General features: G+C 46.4%; 1 protein-coding gene across 1 annotated transcript in view; it reads right to left on the bottom strand.

Annotated features, from left to right (window-relative positions):
• Positions 1-8,235, bottom strand: part of LOC120979104 (peroxisomal acyl-coenzyme A oxidase 2-like) — a 48,671-nt gene extending 40,436 nt beyond the window's left edge. The window contains exons 1-2 of the mRNA XM_040407646.1: positions 7,959-8,235; positions 4,712-4,874 (exon numbers count right to left, since the gene is read on the bottom strand). Coding sequence (XP_040263580.1) covers positions 4,712-4,874; positions 7,959-8,103 — 308 coding nt within the window. The 5' untranslated portion in view covers positions 8,104-8,235. The remainder of the gene's footprint in view (positions 1-4,711; positions 4,875-7,958) is intronic.
• Positions 8,236-17,195: the final 8,960 nt, after the last annotated feature.

The following is a 17,195-nucleotide window of genomic DNA, read 5'->3' as shown; positions in this document are numbered from 1 at the left end:
TAAAAATGATGGGAGCCCTATCACTGAATTTACAATTAAATTAATTTCATTTTCAAGTCATAATGCAGTAATTAATGCCCTTGGGGTTTTCTTATATTAAAAGACACCAATTTACTAGAAAAACACGAGGTAAATGACATATATCCACACCTTTCTAAATGTAAAACACGCTGACTGTTTTGAAATGTCCAGGATCAAAGGTTGCTAAAAGGGAGTCACACCCAGGGAACAAGTCTTCGTGTTCCTCTCCGCCATGAACACCAGGAACCAGGCTCGGACTGGCCCACAGGGTTACAGGTGAATCCCCCGGTGGGCCCCTGAGCAAGGTGGGTCCCTAGTCCCCCACCCCCTGCACAAGTGGCACATAACACAGTAGACATATATTCAATGTACAGCACCTCAATCAGCCGATGTTCAAATAAAAACTTGATAGATTATTAAAGAAAAACTCCCCAGTTTATTATTATAGACACGATCAGAGCTGAGAAGACTTGTAGGTATAGTGGAAGGCAGTGGCGTAGCGTGGGTTGCCAGCACCCGGGACAAGCCAAGTATTGCCCCCCCCCCCAACCTGTGGACTCGCCCCTTTTTACAGATAATGTAGTAGTTGTCACCCGCAGTCCTATGTAACACCACAGATAACACTGTGATAACGCTCTGTGTACAGATAATATAGTAGATGGGTGTGAGGCCCCAGATTTCAGAACACGCACAGTGTCGCCAGACGTCTGGGGCCAGGCTGCTACAGTGGGGGCCAAATTCTATATCCACCCTCCCATCACTACAGAACATAAGAACATACAGGGTTAGGGCCCCATACCTCTTACATCCAGTAATGTAGATGTTCCTTACCTCATCTTCTATTTTCAGACCAGACCACCATTTTTCAGCCATTTCTCGTTTCTGCAGTTTGACAAAAAAAAAAAATATGTATTAGTTTACTACTTTTCCATCATCCTCTCATCTTCTGGACAAATCATCCTACCATCCCCAATACTCTGCCTGCTGTGCTCTCCAATATTATACTGCAGAAACAGATAAACCCCCTGGTAATACTAGTACCACACAGATAATGCCCCCTTCAATAATTTGCACACAGTGCCCTGAAATAACTGTGCCCAAATAGTGCCCCTGACACTAATAGTGTAAACATAACGTCCCCCCAAAAATAATTGTAGTAAGCCGATACTGTGCCAAGGGGCCCCCAAAGTCCCACCAATAGGAATAATTCTCTGCTAGAGCACACATGGTAGTAATTGTGCTCCTACAGTGCCCCCAACATGTCCCCACTGTTCCCCAGAAGTAATAATGCTCCCATAGTGCCCATACTAGTAACCATGTTCCCCATAGACCCCCAGTAGTAATAAAGCCCATCATAATGCCTCCAGTAGTAATAAATTTTCCTTATAATGTGCCAGTGCAAAAAAAAAAAACACCCCCTTTTAATGCCCCCAGTTGAGCTAATGTCACCATAGTGCCCCCATAATGTGCCAGTATAAAATACCCCTATATAGTGCCCCCAGTAAATGCCCCCATAGTGCTCCTCTCCCCCCCATATTGTACCAGTATAAAATGCCCCATATATAGTGCCCCAGTAGATGCCCTCAGTTTCCCCAATAAAATACCCCTTCTTAGTGCCCCCCATAAATGACACCATAGTACTCCTCTCTCCCCTTCTCCATAGTACCCATCATAATGTGTCCCAGTATAAAATGCCCCTATACAGAGTCCCCCATATAAAATACTCCTTTGTGGCCTCAGTAGATGCCCCCAATAATGTGCCAGTAAGTGCCCCCATAGATGCCCCCCAATAATGTGCCAGTGAGAAGTGCCTCCCATAGATGTCCCCCCAATCATGTGACAGTGAGAAGTGCCATCAATTATGTGCCAGTAACAAGTGCCCCCCAATCATGTGCCAGTAGCCAGTATTGTAAAATATAAAAAAAAATAAACACTTATACTTACCTCCATGGCAGCGGTGCGATGTAGGCCTCTTCCGGCCTGTGTCCCGTGCTGTACGGCTCAGGCGGCGCGATGATAGGCTGCTGTCTATCAGAGGAAGGGAGACGCCTCTCCCTCCCCTGCCCCGCAGCCCATCCATCTGTATCACTGTCCTGAGGACAGCGATACAGATGACTATGGGGATGAGCGCTTCCACAATGGAAGCGCTCATCTCCCTGTGCCCTGCTGCCGCCCCCCACTTGTGAGCAGGGCCGTGCCGCGCCGCTTGGGGCGATCGCCTCACTTTGCCTAATTGGCGGTGTGGCCCTGCTGGCACCCCTTAAAATTTTGCGCCCGGGGCAAAGGCCCCCCCGCCACTGGTGGAAGGAAAGCCAGTATCCTCTTTTCCCCAGGACCTATGTTCTGTCCCCAGATTCAGATCCAGTTGTTTCTGTCTGTTTAGCAATTGACATGGCATTTAACTGTGTTGTAATTCATTTGCATTGCATTGTGCGGTAACAGCACCATCTATTGATGAGTTTAGGCATTTCATCCAGCCTGTTTTTCTCTATGCAGTATGGGAGTCCCAGAGCATTGTGGGTAGTTCCTGGTTCTTGCTAGTCTTGTGCTGGTACAGCGAGCAGCCACCATCTTATGTCTCAGGAGCCGCACACTCTCACTGGTTTTCCTGCCACATCATGTTATTCAGCCTGTTTTTGAGCATAGTCGGTAAGAGCACTATGTACGTGACATTTACTGTAGTTTATTATGTTTATTGTATCTGATAGCTCACTATCATTGTATTATCTCATATACTGAATGTATAGCAGATTATTCTGTGTCTTATGCCATGTACCATGGATATTTATGTTCTAAAATACTACAGTTTTATTCTGTAGTTTCACCTTTCCTGTCAGTCTACGAGCAATAAAGAGAACCTTAAAGCTGAACAGTCTCTTTTCCTCGGAGGACAGAAGGTTTAGCTACATGTCAGATTACACACTGTGCTAACGTGTATGAGGACAGTATAACCTACCTTCTCAAAGTCGCTGCAGGGACCCCTATATTCAATCATCCGGTAGCATCTTGCTGCTGTGTGAGCAGGTAATATTTGAATGTATCCGTACAGTTGGCCCCCAAAATAAATTTCACGGGTAAGCCCTAGGCACCCCAGTCCGACACTGCCGGGAGCCTTCAGGTTTCCCTTTAAGGGTATATTCACACTGTGCGTATTACGAGCTGAAAGTCCGCAGCATGATACAGTACCAACTAAGCGGATGAGATTTATTTTCCAAGTGGAAATTGACCTGCGGAGCGGATTTTAATATCCAGAACTGATTGCAAAGGGTGAAATCTGCACAATGGAGAGGGAAAGATCTATGGCAAATCCGCGAAAACCGCATGAGAGAAAAAAAAAAAAAATGTCTAAACCGCACTGCTGTGTGCATACTGCGAATGTACGCCGTGCGGATTTGTATGCGGAAAATCCATGTGAAAACAGAGATAAACACTGCACATAAATTCACATTATTTATCGCGGTTTTTAGTGTGATAATGCCGCAAAATCCACACCAAATGGTCCGATTTCCTGTGTATTTGGACACCCCTATGAGTGTCTATGAGGAAAAACCGCATCACATCAGCTGCACAGCCGCAGATTTTAAAGATTGCACTGGAGGTCAATTTCCGCGTGTAAATGGAATTTGAAAAATCGCGTTAACTTTGCTGGTACTGTATTATGATCTCCGAGTGAAAATCTGTGCAGAAAATCCATTGTGCGTGTATACATACCCTAAAGGCGACATGTCTCTTGTGTCACTGCTGAGGCCAGTCATTGGCGCGTGTGACCCTATCCGCGCAGAAGCCGATAGGCAGTGACCAGGGTGGAAGAAAGCAGGTGCCTATAGATCTCTTCACATGTACCGCTGTGGGGTGGGATGAATTTTTCAAAAAAAATCCAGCACAACCCATTTTTTTAATTAGATTTGTGGGAATCCTGTGAAAATTGAAGGGGAGCGTCCCGTCCCCCCCCCTAAAGTTATGACCTGATCGGTTGGGTTGCAAACTTATATGGTCAAGTGGCAAAATTGTCAAAGATTTTTTTGGTGTGCGACAACTTAAAGAAGAACACACGCAGATGGGGTATTCTAAGGACTCATGCACACGACCGTGCCTTTTTTTTGCAGTCCGCAAATTGCGGATCGGCAAAAAACTGATGCCGCCCGTGTGCCTTCTGCAGTTTGTGGAACGGAACAGGAGGCCCATTATAGAAATGCCTATTCTTGTCCGCAAAACGGACAAGAATAGGACATGCCTCATAATTTTTGCAGGGTCACGGAACGGAGCAACGGATGCGGACAGCACACAGAGTGCTGTCCGCATCTTTTGCGGACCCATTGAAATGAATGGTTCTGAATACGGAATCAAAATACGGGCCGTATACGGAACACAAAAAACTTTCGTGTGCATGAACCCTAAGTATTGGAAAAAATCTGGACGAAATCCAGGGCCTGCTCTATGGGTGGAAATTTAGCGGATTTTCAGAAAGGATTTCACCTTTTGCAATGCAAAGTGTGAAAATCTGCGACAAAATTTTTGCATGACAAAATTTGAGGAGGAAAATAGCTGCACGTAGACTCCGCAGTGTCCTGACCTTCACTGCGCGAGTATCCTGGAGGACCCCTACATGAATTAAGTACACGGGAAATCTCCATTTTCCTGCACGTCATCCCTTCACCGGGGAGAATACGTAAAAATCTAGAGAAATAACCTGTAAATTAGTTCAATTTCCGGGCCGTTTTCATCCCATCCCATTTCCTTCATCATCTTCTTCAAGTGGAAAGTGTTCCTGACGGCTCCTTCATATCTCTCAGAGCGGGTCTTGAAGTACAGATATTCTCGGCTGAAGACAGGGTCCTTGATAATGGCGCCCACTAGGGAAATCAGAGCAGATATGGGTGACCGTTATCATTTATAGAAAGCGAAATGCGAAGAAAATATTCAAGAAAATGGATTTACGTAATCACCAAGGCCAAGAGACCAAAAAATATATATAAGGATCTAAAAATCGCCCTTCACTTAAAAAGGGCTCCGACCGGCCCAAAACCTCAGCCTCCTTCATTCACACGGCCGTATGTATTCTGTGGCCTGCAAAATACGGATGGTGTCCGTGCTGCATCCGCTTTTTTTGCTGACTCATCGACTTCAATGGGTCCATGGTCCACCTTTGTGGACAAGAAAAGAGCATGTTGTATCTTCTGCGGAACGGACATATGAATGCGGAAAGCACACAGATACCGTCTGCATCTATATGTCCGTCCCGCAAAAGATGTCCTATACTTGGCGCCAAAATGGGTCTGCAGAAACGGATGTCAATACGGACATCACACGGACGACATCCACATTTTGCGGATCCGAGTTTTGCAGACTACAAAATACAAACGGTCGTGTGCAGCTTTATTTTGTACGGAACTGTAATTAGGCAGCCATTCACACTGTACTGTCATAGGAGCAGCTGCGCTCTATAGTACGAGCTCATGCACATTCAGCAGATCACTTGTATGTTGTGATAATGCTAATTTACCTGCAGTCCTATGTAAAACCATAGATAAACTATCAACATGTATTTGCCTAATGACAAATGTAGCACCGCTACATCTGTATCTGCGTATATTATGATGGTGAACCTTTTAGAGGCCGAGTGCCCAAACTGCAACCCAAAATCCACTTATTTATCTCAAAGTGCCAACATGGCAATGTAACGTGAATACTACAGTCCAGTATAGTATATCTTCCATGTACTTTATCATTTAGCTATAATACCCTGACTACATTCAGTGCTCTGCCTGTGCCGTCCATGGCGCGCCCTGCGCTGATGAGTGACAGGAAAAGTCTAAGGCATATTGGTACACCATAGACTTTTTCCAGGGTGCGGGTGCCCACAGAGGGGGCTCTGAGTGCCACCTCTCGCACCCGTGCCATAGGTTCACCACCACCGATATATGGGATTACGGTATGTAACCTTAGTTTAATGCCGCCATTACCACATCGATACAGAAAAAATGTCAGGATCCCGCAAAGAAATATGGAGGGATCCTCATGGGATTATAATCATCCCAGAGATTTTACATTTAGTGGATTTTGGCAGGAAATTTCCCGCCAAAGAAATTAGGTATATGGGCTAAAAATAGTAGGGTTACTGGGCAGAAGGGCAGAGATCATTCATTGGGTGTGGGAGGGACCTATTAGATGCCGTTGCTAGGCAGAATTGAGCAAGGATGCCCAGCAACAGGCATAGGATTGGTGGGGAGCTTCGGACTTGGGACCTGGTTCGGGTTTATAAGTGCGGTGTCTGCCAGCCGTGCGCGGTCAGACAAGTACCTGTGGAAGGATTGCTGCCCCGCCTGCTTGTTTTACTAAATGTCACGGCTACTTTATTAGAAGGAGGGTAAAAGGAGGGTAAAAGAGCTGAGTCAGTCGTTTAGGCCCAGCTTATGGCTGGTCTAATTATTGGTTTGTTAATAAGATATTGATGTGAAAAGAGGCAAAGACCCCCTAAGGTGTGAGACAATCCTCAGGGAAAGCATTTCTCCAATACATTACAGGTGCAGCAGAGCCGAGTTTGTAATTTGATTTAGGGCTCATTCACACAACCTTGCCGTGTTTTGGGGTCCGTGCGTGTATCTTCTGCAATTTGCGGAACGGACCAGGAGGCCCATTAATAGAAACGCAAAACGGACAAGAATAGGACGACTCATCATTTTTGCGGGGCCACGGAACGGTGCAACGGATGCTGTCCGCATCTTTTGCCGCCCCTTTGAAGTGAAAAAATGCGGCTCGGATGCGGACCAAAACCACGGTCATGTGAATGAGCCCTTACTAATTCTTGTAACTCTTATGGCTCATGCCCACAACCGCATCCATCTTGCAGTCTGCAAATCATGGATCTGCAAAACACGGAGCCCGGCCGTGTGCATGCCACCATTTTTGTTTGTAAACTACTGTAGAAATATCCCATCCTTGTCCACACAATGGACAAGAATAGGACATGTTAAAAAAAAAAATCTGGGCCACGGAACGGACTTGGGGTGCGCCGTCTGCATCTTTTGCAATGAATGGGTCTGCGCCCGCATCCCATCCGTAAGAAAAGCGGATCAGATACGGACCGAACATACAGTCATGTGCATGAGCCGTTATAGAAGTGAAAGGAGGATTCTGGGAGTAGTCGTTTCAGAACAGCTGGAGTGCCGGAGGTTGCGGATAGTGTTGAGCGAACTTGTGTTTTCAAGTTCGGCGTATCTAAGAATTCCGGAACATGGTAGCGGAATCCATAACGGAATTCTTAGATAACCCGAACCTTGTACGCCGAACTTGAAAACACAAGTTCGCTCATCCCGAGTTGCTGATCCCTGCCACTTGCACACAGGTGTGGGTGAACGGATATGAGATCCGCATGAATTTCCGCGTGGATATATGTTTGTTTCTGCAGCATATTCGTACTAAAATCCACAATGTCTAATTGCACTTTTTTGTGCAGATTAGATGTAATTTTGCCCCGGATCTCACTCTTTTATTGAAAAGGGTGAAATCCGCAGCTAAAACTGCAAAGGTAATGGACATGCTTTAAATTTGGAAATCCGCACAGGAAAAAGTGTACATGAGATCTGTGTAATCTCATACACTTTGCTGGTACTGTACTACGCTGCGGGGTTTTTCACACTGGAATCCGCACAGAAAAACCGCCCGTATTCCACAACGTGTGCAGGTGGCCTAAGTGACCAACTACTCTCACCGGGCATAGGCTGAACAGCGCTTTCTGGCTTAGGAACGGTTGCAAACGTTTCATAAATTGGAATGCATGCAAAAGAGAATTAGTCTAGGCGTGTGCGTAATACAACTACAAGTTCAGCTCTGCTACATCCGTATATATTACTTAACAAAACTCCAGATACCCAGTGTAATAAAAGAGGAGCACAAAGTCAGACACAGTGCCCAGTGCACCTGACAGGAGCCCTTACCTACTGTTCTCCTAAAGCGAGTCTCCTCCACACTTCCATCCAGAATGTTAGTAAGGGCCTCCACATTGAAGGAAGGGCTTCTCCTCTCGCTGCTGAGGTCAGGGTTAGGGTCTCTCCCTGCAGCGCTCGTTTTCCACCAGGCCATAGTGCACTGTGTACAGGGATCTGGGGTCTTCTTTGCACTGGTCACACTGACACTGCCTGGATGGTAGCTTTGCACAGGCTCTAAGTACAGTCGGGACTCTGATCTGAGGGCGGGACCTGATCTGCAAATAAAAGGAATTGTCCTCCCTGATGGTAATGTGCAGGGCTGGAGGAGGAGGAGAAGGAGGCCCTCACATGGGAGCACAGTTATGTGTCAGTACAGGGAGGCGTGCACTGGGGTAACCCTTTCCAGACCAGACTGTAAGTTGCGAAACCTCTTGAAAGAGAATTCTACAGAGATTCATGAAATGAAAGGGGTCATCCGCCATTATCACCTATACCAAGGTGACAGTGGCGACTCTAGGATCAATATATAGGGGGGGGGGGGGGGGGGGCACAGAAGATACACAGTCAAAAATGGGGGGGGGGCACTAATAATTTTCACCAGCTAATCATACTACTGAAAAATACTAAAGCAGCCGCTTCCCCTGCAGCTACGCCCCTGACGCCGGGGTAATATAATTAAGGGGTATCAGGGTACATTGGGTATAATATAACAGAGGAGGGCTATCAGACATTATAAAGGGGTAATTTAGCTTACATTACCCCTGTATTACGTCCCTGATAGGATAGAACTCCTTATGTTACCCCTGTATAATGCACCCTGATACCCCTTAGTTATATTATATAACTAAGGGATATCAGGGTACATTACACAGGGGTAATATAACTGAGGGGTATCAGGGTACATTATACAAGGGTAAATGTAATATAACTGAGGAGGGCTATCATGGGACATTATACAGAGGTAATGTAAGCTATATTGCAACCGTACAATGCCTGATAGGCCTCCTGAGTTATATTACCCCTGTATAATAATGTACCCTGATACCCCTTAGTTATATGATCCCGCCGGGATCATATAACTAAGGGGTATCCGGGTATATAATTATGCAAGGGTAATATAACTCAGGAGGCCTATCAGGCATTATACCGTGGTAATATAAGATATATTACCCCCTGTATAATGTACCCTGATACCCCTTGGTTATATTACCCCCTGTATAATGTACCCTGATTACCCTCAGTTATATAACTGAGGGGTATCAGTCAGGGGACATTATGGGTAATATTATAACTAAGGGGTATTATCAGGGTACATTATACACGGGTAATATAACTGAGGAGGACTCAGTGCTATCAGGGGAGTGGGGACATTATACAGGGGTCCTCAGTTATATTACCCCTGTATAATGTACCCTGATACCCCTAAGTTATAGGGGTATCAGGGTTGAGGAGGGGCTGGGCGCAAGCCAAGCAGGAGGGCAGGCATGAGGCGAGGTAGTGGGGGTATTGGGGTACATACTTTTTTTTTTTTACTTTTTATCCTTACTTTGTTTTCTTTTCTCTAGGGCCAGGCAGGCAGAGTTGGGAAGTTGCCACAGCAGCCACAGACACAGTCGACTGTCCTCCTCTCCTGACAGTCGGAAGCTGGGGCCTAGCCCTAGGCAGTGGGCACCGGTAGACAGGCTCAGACAGCCGCTGTGACGCAGGAGCAGAACATGAAGGCAGCTTAGCCAGCAAAGTCCATTCGCGCGGGCAGGCGCGACGTGACGTGACGTCAAGTCGTCAACTCGTCTCTGCGGCTGCCACACTCCCAGCCTGCGCCCGCCCTGCACGCTCTGCCTCCGCGAGTCCGCTAGGTCCGAACGCCGCCCCCACCCCCATCTGTCATTTGACTCTCATCTGTTCTGTGTACTTTAACTTTAATCACTGAGTAGTGCGGCCGGCCGGCCGGGCGCAGGCAGCAGCAGCAGGCAGCGATTACTAATGCGATTCAGCGAATCAGCAGGGGGGGCACCAGGGGGGGGGGCACGGAATGACCTGGGGGTGACAATTGCCCCCCCCTTGCCCCCCTGTAGCGACGCCACTGCAAGGTGATCCTGCCATTTGAAATAAGTGAGGATTAGGAATGAGTGAACTTGTGTTTTCAAGTTTGGCGTACAAGGTTTGGGTTCGGTTTATCTAAGAATTCCGTTATGGATTCCGCTACCACAAACCCAAGTTTGCTCAACACTAGTGACTGGCATGCACGTGCATTCATTTTGTCATAGCCTAGCAATTAGCAATTATACTGACAAGCATCCCCAACCGTCCCATATTTGGCAGGACAATCCCAGATTTTGGTAGCTCTCCCGTGGTCTCGGGACGGTTGAGGTATCTCACGATTTCAACTGTATCTGTATCCTGAGGCTGATTAGGGTTGCACACAGGCTGGGGATCATTCCGTGCCCGGGGCATCGGCCTGTGTGCTCTCCCACCCAGGTCAGCAGGATCAATGTCACTGCATTATGCCTGCTGCCGGGGAGAGCGGGATGTGCTTCGCTCATAGGGGAAATGGGGCTAAGTGACTTAAATTTTTTTTTATCGTATTAACACTACTGGGGCAACACTACTGTAAGGGAGGCAATAAGGGGGCAATACTACTGTAAGGGTGGTACCTAAGAGGCAGCACTACTGTAAGGGGGCAATACTACTTTAAGGGTAATACTTAAGAGGCAGCACTACTGTAAGAGGGCACTAAGGGGGCAGCAGTACTGTAAGGGTGATACTTAAGGGGTAGCACTATTGTAAGGGGGTAGCACTACTGTAAGGGGGCCACTAAGGGGCAACACTTCTGCAGGGGTGGCACTAAGCAGGCAGTGCTACTTTAAGGGGGCAGCGCTACTGTAAAGGGGGCACTAAGGGGGAAACACTTCTGTAGGGGTGGCACTTAGCAGGCAGCGCTACTTTAAAGAGGACCTTTCACCGATTATTACACTATGAACTAAGTATACAGACATGTAGAGCGGCGCCCGGGGATCTCACTGCACTTACTATTATCCCTGGGCGCCGCTCCGTTCTCCCGTTATGCCCTCCGGTATCTCCGCTCACTAAGTTATAGTAGGCGGAGATTCCAGTCACTAAGTTATGGTAGGCGGAGTCTGCCCTTGTTCTGCTCTAGCGCTGGCCAATCGCAGCGCAGAGCTCACAGCCTGGGAGGTTATTTTCTCCCAGGCTGTGAGCTCTGCAATGCGATTGGCCAGCGCTACAGAAGAACAAGGGCAGACTCCGCCTACCATAACTTAGGGAACGGAGATACCGGAGGACATAGCGGGAGAACGGAGCGGCCCCCGGGGATAATAGTAAGTGCAGTGAGATCCCCGGGCGCCGCTCTACATGTCTGTATAGTTAGTTCATAGTGTAATAATCGGTGAAAGGTCCTCTTTAAGGGAGGCACTAAGGGGACAGCACTACTGCTGTAAGGGGACAGCGCTACTGTAAAGGGGGCACTAAGGGGACAACATTACTGTATGTGGGGCACTAAGGGGACAACACTACTTTGTGGGGGTACTAAGGGGGAATAACCACTGTGTGGAGGCACAAGGGATTGGGCATGTATAGACAGGCATTAGGCAGAGTTAGGGCTTGTTCACACGACTGTTGCCCCTCCGTTGCCGAATTGCGGCACGCATAAGGCGGGTCCGCAATACACGGGAAACCGGCCGTGTGCATTCCGCATCACGGATGCGGACCAATTTACTTGAATGGGTCCCCAAATCCGGAGATGCGGAACGGAACCCTACGGAAGCACTACGGAACTTGAGCTATCTTTTTGCGGAACGGACGGATCACGGACCCTATTCAAGTGAATGGGGTCGCGATCTGCATGCGGCAGCCCATGGCCGGTGCCCGTACATTGCGGACCGCAATTTGCATTTCCACAGCACGGGCACGGAGGGGCAACGGTCGTGTGAACAAGCCCTTAAAGGCATGATTTAGTGCAAAAAATAAAAATGACACCACTGCTGTTGTCCCTCATTGGGCTTTTCAAAAATCCGCAGGTATGTATTAGACATTGCCTTGTGTAGGGCCTAGTAGACCTCTGTCCGTGCAGACCTGGGGGTCTTTATTAGACCCTCAGCTGTTATGGTAACCCGGGAGCCCTTATACAAATGATCATCAAAAGAAGGATTCAAATGACAGAGGAGATGACAGGACAAATAGATACCCTAAAAAGGGAAATGGAAATATTCCCAGATACTGATGCAGTCCGCAAATGGCATGAGAGAATTTGTAAATTCGGACGCATTGGAAAGGGAGATAATAGGGAAAAAATCTAGGAAATTGCACCATATGGAGAGAAAAGAAGCCACTGAGGTTTATGAACAGAGGGAGGTTGAACACAACAATACACAGGGGCAATTTGAAAATGTTAAAATCACAAATAGATTTGAGACACTGGCAACACCACATTTTTTAGATTTCACTCCCCCGCATCACAAAGCACGAACGAGGAGCACACGCACCCCTACCCCAACACGACAGGAGACAAAGAAACACAGCCACAAGACACAGGGTTATGTACACGATTACAATTTGAGGGAGCGTCCGAGGAATTATGCACAGGGCAGAGGGAACTATCAAACACACAGACAGGAGCACAGGCACGATCAGAACACAGCACATCACTACACACCAGTAATGAGCAGGCCACAAAGACACGAGCACAACGAACAATTCGGAGAGGACGACATGCACACAAGAAGGAAACACAGGAATCAATAGTGACAACCACCAATGTAATAAACATCAGTAACACTGTACTCACAGACATTCAGATACAGCTTCTCAATAAGGGTCTAAAGTTTGCCCCCACAAATCCTATGGACAAGTTTGCCACATACATAGGAGTGGAGAAGTTCATCAGACGATTATGTCTTAAGAAATATTTTTTTAAAAATCCCATTAATAGAGAGAGGGATATGGAAGGGAATACAAGCAAATATCTACACACAGATTTGAAGGCTAGATCCAAAAAATTTCCGAGGCAGGAGATCAGTAGTGAAATGGCCGCATTTAAGAACAATGTGGAGCGTGATTTGAGGAGAATTAAAAGCCGTAGGGTCAATACAAACCTGAATAAAGAAGAAATTAAGGCTATCAAATCATTACAAGAGGCAAATGATATCACAATTAGGCCAGCCGATAAGGGCGGGGCTGTTGTGTTACTTAATGGGCTTCTGTCACCCCATTAAACCGTTTTTTTTTCTTTTCTTTACTAATAATCCCTACACTGCGATCTCATCATACATAAGCTAATTATTGATTTTCGTTCAGTAGAATTTGTTAAAAATCGATTTTTATAATATGTAAATTACCTTGCTACCAGCAAGTAGGGCGGCTACTTGCTGGTAGCAGCCGCATCCTCCGATGGTAATGACGCCCCCTCTGCTTGTTGATTGACAGGGCCAGGGAACTGAATCCTTCTCTGCTGGCCCTGCCTGTTTTGATTCAATATCTGGCGCCTGCGCCGCGGCCGTACCTCTCTTCAATCTGCGCAGGCACACTGAGAGGCGGCCACTCACTCGGCCGCTCGCTCCTCAATGCGCCTGCGCCGGGTGTAGATGTGACGTCATCGGCGCAGGCGCATTGAGGATGGAGCGGCCGAGTGAGTGGCTGCCTCTCAGTGCGCCTGCGCCGATGACGTCACATCTACACCCGGCGCAGGCGCATTGAGGAGCGAGCGGCCGAGTGAGTTGCCACATCTCAGTGCGCCTGCGCAGATTGAAGAGAGGTACGGCCGCGGCGCAGGCGCCAGATATTGAATCAAAACAGGCAGGGCCAGCAGAGAAGGATTCGGTTCCCTGGCCCTGTCAATCAACAAGCAGAGGGGGCGTCATTACCATCGGAGGATGCGGCTGCTACCAGCAAGTAGCCGCCCTACTTGCTGGTAGCAAGGTAATTTACATATTATAAAAATCGATTTTTAACAAATTCTACTGAACGAAAATCATTAATTAGCTTATGTATGATGAGATCGCAGTGTAGGGATTATTAGTAAAGAAAAAAAAAAAAACTTTAATGGGGTGACAGAAGCCCTTTAACACGGTAGATTACCTGCAAGAATGCTACAGACAGTTAGGATTAGAAAACACCTATCAAAAATTAAAAGGAGACCCAACAGATAAGTATTATAATACTCTGAAGGATTATTGTGCTAGGGGAGCACAAGCGGGTTTTCTTTCTGATCAGGAAGCTAGATTTATCCTGGACACTGAGAGGAGGATTCCGATGTTCTATTGTGTCCCCAAGATCCACAAGAACCTGGAAGCACCCCCAGGTCGCCCAATAGTGTCGGGTATCCAATCCATATCATGTAACTTGTCCAAGTACATTGATCAATGGCTTCAACCTTATGTAAAACGAGTGCCATCTTACATTCGGGATACCACCGACATTATTAAAACACTGGAGAATGTCAAATGGGTGGATGGATGGATCTTGGGGACACTGGATGTTGGATCCCTCTATACAGTGATTGAGCACACTAAGGGGATACAGGCACTATATGAACAACTGTCGGGAGAAGCCGGGCTTCCTGTTGAACAATTGGAATTCCTATTGGATGGAGTGAGATATATTTTGTCTCATAATTATTTTTCTTTTGAACGGGAGTTCTATGTACAGTGTACCGGTACCGCCATGGGCACCAGATTCGCCCCCAGCTATGCCAACTTATTTTTGGCTCAGTGGGAAAGGGAGGTCATCCTACCCAGGCTGGGGACGGATCTGGTGCTATGACGGCGGTACATTGATGACATTTTGTTTATTTGGCAGGATACAACTGAATCTCTTTGATTTATTCCTCAATAACATCAATAACAATGATAGGAATCTTATATTCAGTCCTATTGTTAGTAAAGAAAAGGTTGAATTCTTGGATCTGGAAATATGGATAAAGGAAGACCAGCTGCACTGCAATACGTTTTTCAAGCCAATGGCCAAAAATAGCTTCATCAGGTTTGCTAGCTGCCATCTTCCACGGTGGCTGATCAATATACCGACCAGCCAGTTCCGCAGACTCAGGCGGAACTGTACGGTTGATAGCAAATTTGAGGAAGAGGCCACTGGCTTGAAACAACAATTGCTGGAAAGAGATTATCCAGTCCAGATTATCGACAAATCATTAGAGAAAGTAAAAATGATGGAAAGAAAAGAATTCTTTGCAGCAGGTCCGCTACAACCACGAGATGAAACATTGAGGATTATCCTTCCATTTAGTTCCCAGTATAGGGTGATGGAAAGGAGTATTCGGAAGCATTGGGGACATTTGCTTAATGACAAGATAATTGGCCCTCTTCTGAGTGATGCACCGAAAATTACCTATACGAGGGCTAATAATTTAGCAGGTAAAATAGCCCCGACCGTGAAAGTTAGCAAGGATAACCCACAACAACAAAAAAGCAATTGGTTGACAGTAAATGGGTTCTTCAAGTGTGGCAGATGCGCTAATTGTAGAATTACGAGTTTTCCTAAAAAAACAACAACAGTAGTATCTACGGTAAATTCATTTAGCTTAGAAATACAAGAATGCCTGACCTGCGATTCTACTGATGTCATATATTTGCTACAATGTGGGTGCAGGAAGCAATATATAGGCAGAACAAAAAGAACGCTCAAAAAGAGGATAGCGGAACATGTGGCAAATATCAAGAAAGGCTTAGAAACACACTCCCTATCCAGACACTTTAAAATTCAACACAATTGTGACCCAACTAGCCTTAAATTTACGGCCATAGAGAGGGTCAAGAAAGTATGGAGAGGGGGTAACCATATTGCACACATGTCAAGACAGGAATCCCGCAGAATCTTTGAGTATGACACTATTGCTCCCAGGGGCCTCAACGCCGAGATGGAGGTGTTTGGGTTTTTGTGATCAGTGGGGGGGTTGTCCGGTGGGGATGGGACATCGCAGTCTGGCCGACTATCGACACTGATCTCCCCTCCCTGTTGGACGACTCCTGCCTAGCTACAACAACAATAACTTCAACTAAAACTTATATGGTAATGAAATGACCAATAGATTACATAATCGCACATAAAGCGCAATCTATATTGATGCGTTTTTGATGCAGTTCCCTTCAGCATGATTGCCTGATCTTATAGACTACAAAACCGCATGTAGGACGCAATTCACACTGATGCGTTTTGGATGCGTTTTGCATGCGGTTTCCTTCAGAATGATCTCCAGACCTTGCAGTCTTCTCTACAAACTGTTTTTATTGTGGATTAAGTATAGGGGAAGTAATATTTATGATTATAATTTTCATTTAAGTATATTTTAATCGTGAAGTATGAAATAAAGAATGAGCAATCCAATCCATCCCGCATATTAGGATAAGCACAAAAAAGTGGGATTGTGGGTAAGAAAATTCCATTTATAAGGAGTGAGAATCCACTCACTCGGTTGGCCACTGAGGAAGGGGCGTAAGACCCTGAAACACGTCTGGCAATACAGAGTGAGCGTGGATTTATAAAAAGAACAAGAAAGCCGGACATCTGAGGATACGAATATCTGAGTTTTCTGTTCGGCATAGAACCGGAACACAAGTCGCACAACAGTGACGTCAGTTCAGCGTGCAGCCGGCACCCTAGACAACCAGGTCACGTGGGACGCCACGCTAGGCCGAGTACATCACGTGGGACGCTGCGAGTGTACGGCCACCTGGGAAGCCAGCGCTGCGGTTAAGCAGCCGAGAGGGACAAGACCAGGCACACACTGGGACATTACAGGCTGCGAGAGACTGTAAGTAACCGGAGTGTCAGTCTCATTGTGAAGATAGCACCAATAACTTGCATATACTTGTGAACGCTCATAGTACTGGACCTTGGTACTGGGTATATAACTGCCATTACTGCTCCATCAGGATTTGGCCATAGTGCCAGTGCTATATCATCGCTACTGTTCTAACTGAATTGGCCATAGCGCCATTACTATATCAGTACTGTATAATATCAGAATCTGATTGGGACGCTTGGCCACAGTGCCATTATTTCATCAGGACCATACGTGAATAAGAGTCTGATTGGGACATTTTTTGCACTACTAATACCAGCACATTGAATTGGAATACTGTTGCCACATTATTGTGTAGGATTGCTACATATGTGTGATGTACGTTTTATGTATGTTTTATATTAATTTTAAGGGTGTGTATTTAAAGTATTAAAATACCAGTATACCATCCATCTAGTGTTTCCCTTTTGAGT

The sequence above is a fragment of the Bufo bufo genome, chromosome 9 (assembly GCF_905171765.1).
Source record: "Bufo bufo chromosome 9, aBufBuf1.1, whole genome shotgun sequence".
In the NCBI taxonomy this organism is placed as follows: Eukaryota; Metazoa; Chordata; class Amphibia; order Anura; family Bufonidae; genus Bufo; species Bufo bufo.
The sequence above is the reverse complement of the archived record's forward strand: the minus strand, read 5'-3'. Positions and strand labels throughout refer to the sequence as shown.